At 39.2% G+C, this 2,862-nt stretch overlaps 1 protein-coding gene across 1 annotated transcript; it reads left to right on the top strand.

The window, feature by feature from the left end:
* Window positions 1-1,330: 1,330 nt before the first annotated feature.
* Window positions 1,331-2,273, top strand: LOC110020589 (16.9 kDa class I heat shock protein 2-like). Its single transcript, XM_020718739.1, has one exon. It carries the CDS (start codon window positions 1,543-1,545, stop codon window positions 2,011-2,013), a length of 471 nt encoding a protein of 156 aa, XP_020574398.1. The 5' UTR covers window positions 1,331-1,542; the 3' UTR covers window positions 2,014-2,273.
* Window positions 2,274-2,862: the final 589 nt, after the last annotated feature.

Genomic DNA, 2,862 nt, shown 5'->3' with positions numbered 1-2,862 from the left:
CATAGATAAGACGATGCACATTTAAAAATGGAAATGTAGGTGTTAGATATGTAAATATATAGTGATTTAAATGACATGCATGTAGATCTTCATAAAAATCATCTAATCCAAATTGCAATATGATGTGAGCCCAATCAAGTGGATTTTGGAGACACATGGGATGATAGAGCAACTTATACTAAGTTTCCCACTTCCTGAATGGTGGGCACCAATTGCACCAAAAAGAAAAAAAAAAAAAAAGGTAAATAAAAAACTAGTATATCACTTCTCATTTCGAGATGGCATGGCAGCATCCTTCTCACTATGGCATTCATTATGGCTTTCCGGTGATTCTACTAAGTATAATTTCATCTCAATTTCTCATCCTTTTATTGCAAATAAAATAAATCTCCTGGATTCACAATATTAATTGCAAATATCTAGAAAGAAACTTTGTTGTTCTTAAAACATTCAATATAGTCAAAACCTTAACTCCCGTTAGGCCTTAATACGACCCATGCATCTAAATATTTGAGTACCCCTTTTCAAAGCAACAGTCGCAGAGGCGAGATTCAAAACCTAGACCAAGGGGACTTACACCGCTACCGACTAAAAATGCGGCGCATATGCATGCATGTATGTATATATATATAATTTCACATCTATGCTAATCTCAGTCTATTAATGATCTAATTTTGAGTCAAGTTGAGGTCAATTCAAAATCAACTTGAAAAAGTTTGATCTAAAAGTTTGGCTCGCAGCTCAACTTATTTATTTCAATCCGAGCCAAAACTTGAATAAATTTTCGAGCGACTAACGATCTTAGGGCTAAATTTCCTAAATTCAAAACCCTAACACCACCATAACTGTTAGCAATCTGATTTTGAGCTTAGTTGAGGTTGGCTAAAAATTATCTTGAAACTGTGTTTTGAAAATGCCGCTCAGCTTATCTTGAAACGAGGCTCGCGATTGGCCCATGGGGTTCGACCCGCGGCTTGTGTTTAGTGTAAAAATCCAACCGTTTTTTCGGATAAGCTGCTAAAACATGTTTTTTAAACGGTGATGTAATGTTTTGAAAACAACGCCTGCATTTATAAGTTACCCCAAACAATCCTTTTTTAACTAGTAGCTGATCTCATTTATCTGGATCCGACCCAGTCCAAGCTAAAATTTAAATCAATTCTCGAATTCGTGCTAAATCCACACAGCCCTATGCTAATCACTGCCGCTCCTCTGATTCTGTCATTAAATCTAATTATGAATGTCTGCTTAAAATTTCCTTAAAATTAATTTAATTTAAAACAGCCTAAACCCACCTTTAAATGCTCCACACCAGCCCATAAACCCCATTGCGAATCCTACCACGCCTGGAAGAAACTCGAAGCTGGAAAGTCGAGGACCGATTGTTTCCACCAAAACCTAGAAGATGAAAGATTGCTCGAGAAGGCGCAATCCTCTTCTCTCCCCTTCTATAAATTCTGATCCCGCGCCTCCCCCCCATCTCAATCAAATTCGAGTTAATTGCAGTTTTCAATTCTCAATTCCCCCATTCTATTCACTACGATGTCGATCATTCCCCGGAGCAACGTCTTCGATCCCTTCTCCTTCGACATCTGGAACCCATTCGAGAGTTTCAACACCATCTTCGAGAACGCGCTCTCCGCACCGGGTTCCAATTACGCCACCGAGGTTTCGGCTTTCGCCAACACACGCATCGACTGGAATGAGACCCCGGAGGCTCACATCTTCAAGGCCGATATGCCGGGTGTCAAGAAGGAGGAGGTTAAGGTGGAGGTCGTGGAAGGCGGCGTGCTTCAGATCAGCGGCGAGAGGAAGAAGGAGCAGGAAGAGAAGAACGATCGCTGGCATCGAATCGAGCGCAGCAGCGGTAAGTTCCTCCGCCGATTCCGATTGCCGGAGAACGCGAAGGTGGATCAGGTGAAGGCGTCGATGGAGAATGGCGTGCTTAGTGTCGTCGTGCCTAAGGAGGTGGCGAAGAAGCCTGAGGTGAAGTCGATTGAGATTTCTGGATAGAGGAAGAAGCTGGTTTGTGTCTTGAATCTCTGCTGTTCTTTGCTTGTTTTGTTGTTGATGATATGCTTGTGCTATTTCGCTGTGCGTTGGAAGCGGGAGTGTGTACCGCTGTTTGTAGAAACAGGGGATGGTTTGAAATAAGGAGGTGTTTAATTATCTATCTATTAAGGTAATGCTGTCCGATGTTTTGAATGTTTGTATTAGCATTCAAAAGTCCATTTTCAGGCTATGTGTTCAATAATTTTGATAAATATATGTGCTGATTAGAGCAGAGCTGATTAGAGCAGAGCTCTTAATAAGTAGTTGTGAAGCTGTCGGAAAATAATTTAAGATTATAAAAATTTGTGGTGATTATTATGATTTTTTTTTAAAGTCGAGCTTTAACTAGATAACTGTCAGTGCATCTAATCAGAATCGGTGAGAAAGTGTTTATCTCAATAGCAGATGTTTTGAAAAAGTTCTCAAAATTCATTTTATTCAAACAGATAAAATTACGTACGCTGCTGCATCGTCACAACACTGCTGCCCCAAATAGACCCTTATGTTAGTTATGTAAAAGTAGGGTGGGTAATTTAATTCAAAGATTTTCGATGTTTGAAAATTAATTTGAATTTCGGATCCGATATGGATTGGGTTGAGCTATGTGAGCCGATCTATAAGTTGTGATGATGAATTAATTTTTTTTCGAGTCAATTTCGAGCTCAATCAAAACTTGGAATGAGCAAGAGAGAGAAATTTTTATTTTTTTATAATTTATTTGAATTTATTTATTATAAGCTGGCCCGTTTGGAATGAGCCGACTTATTTTGATTTACAAGCAGGAACATATCCAAATAGATCGATTTTGTA

This window comes from Phalaenopsis equestris, unplaced genomic scaffold (genome assembly GCF_001263595.1).
Source record: "Phalaenopsis equestris unplaced genomic scaffold, ASM126359v1 Scaffold000104, whole genome shotgun sequence".
Classification (NCBI taxonomy): domain Eukaryota; kingdom Viridiplantae; phylum Streptophyta; class Magnoliopsida; order Asparagales; family Orchidaceae; genus Phalaenopsis; species Phalaenopsis equestris.
The sequence above is the reverse complement of the archived record's forward strand: the minus strand, read 5'-3'. Positions and strand labels throughout refer to the sequence as shown.

Excerpts from the sequence above, each read along its gene's own strand:
- LOC110020589 (XM_020718739.1), top strand. The coding sequence starts at position 1,543 with ATGTCGATCATTCCCCGGAGCAACGTCTTCGATCCCTTCTCCTTCGAC.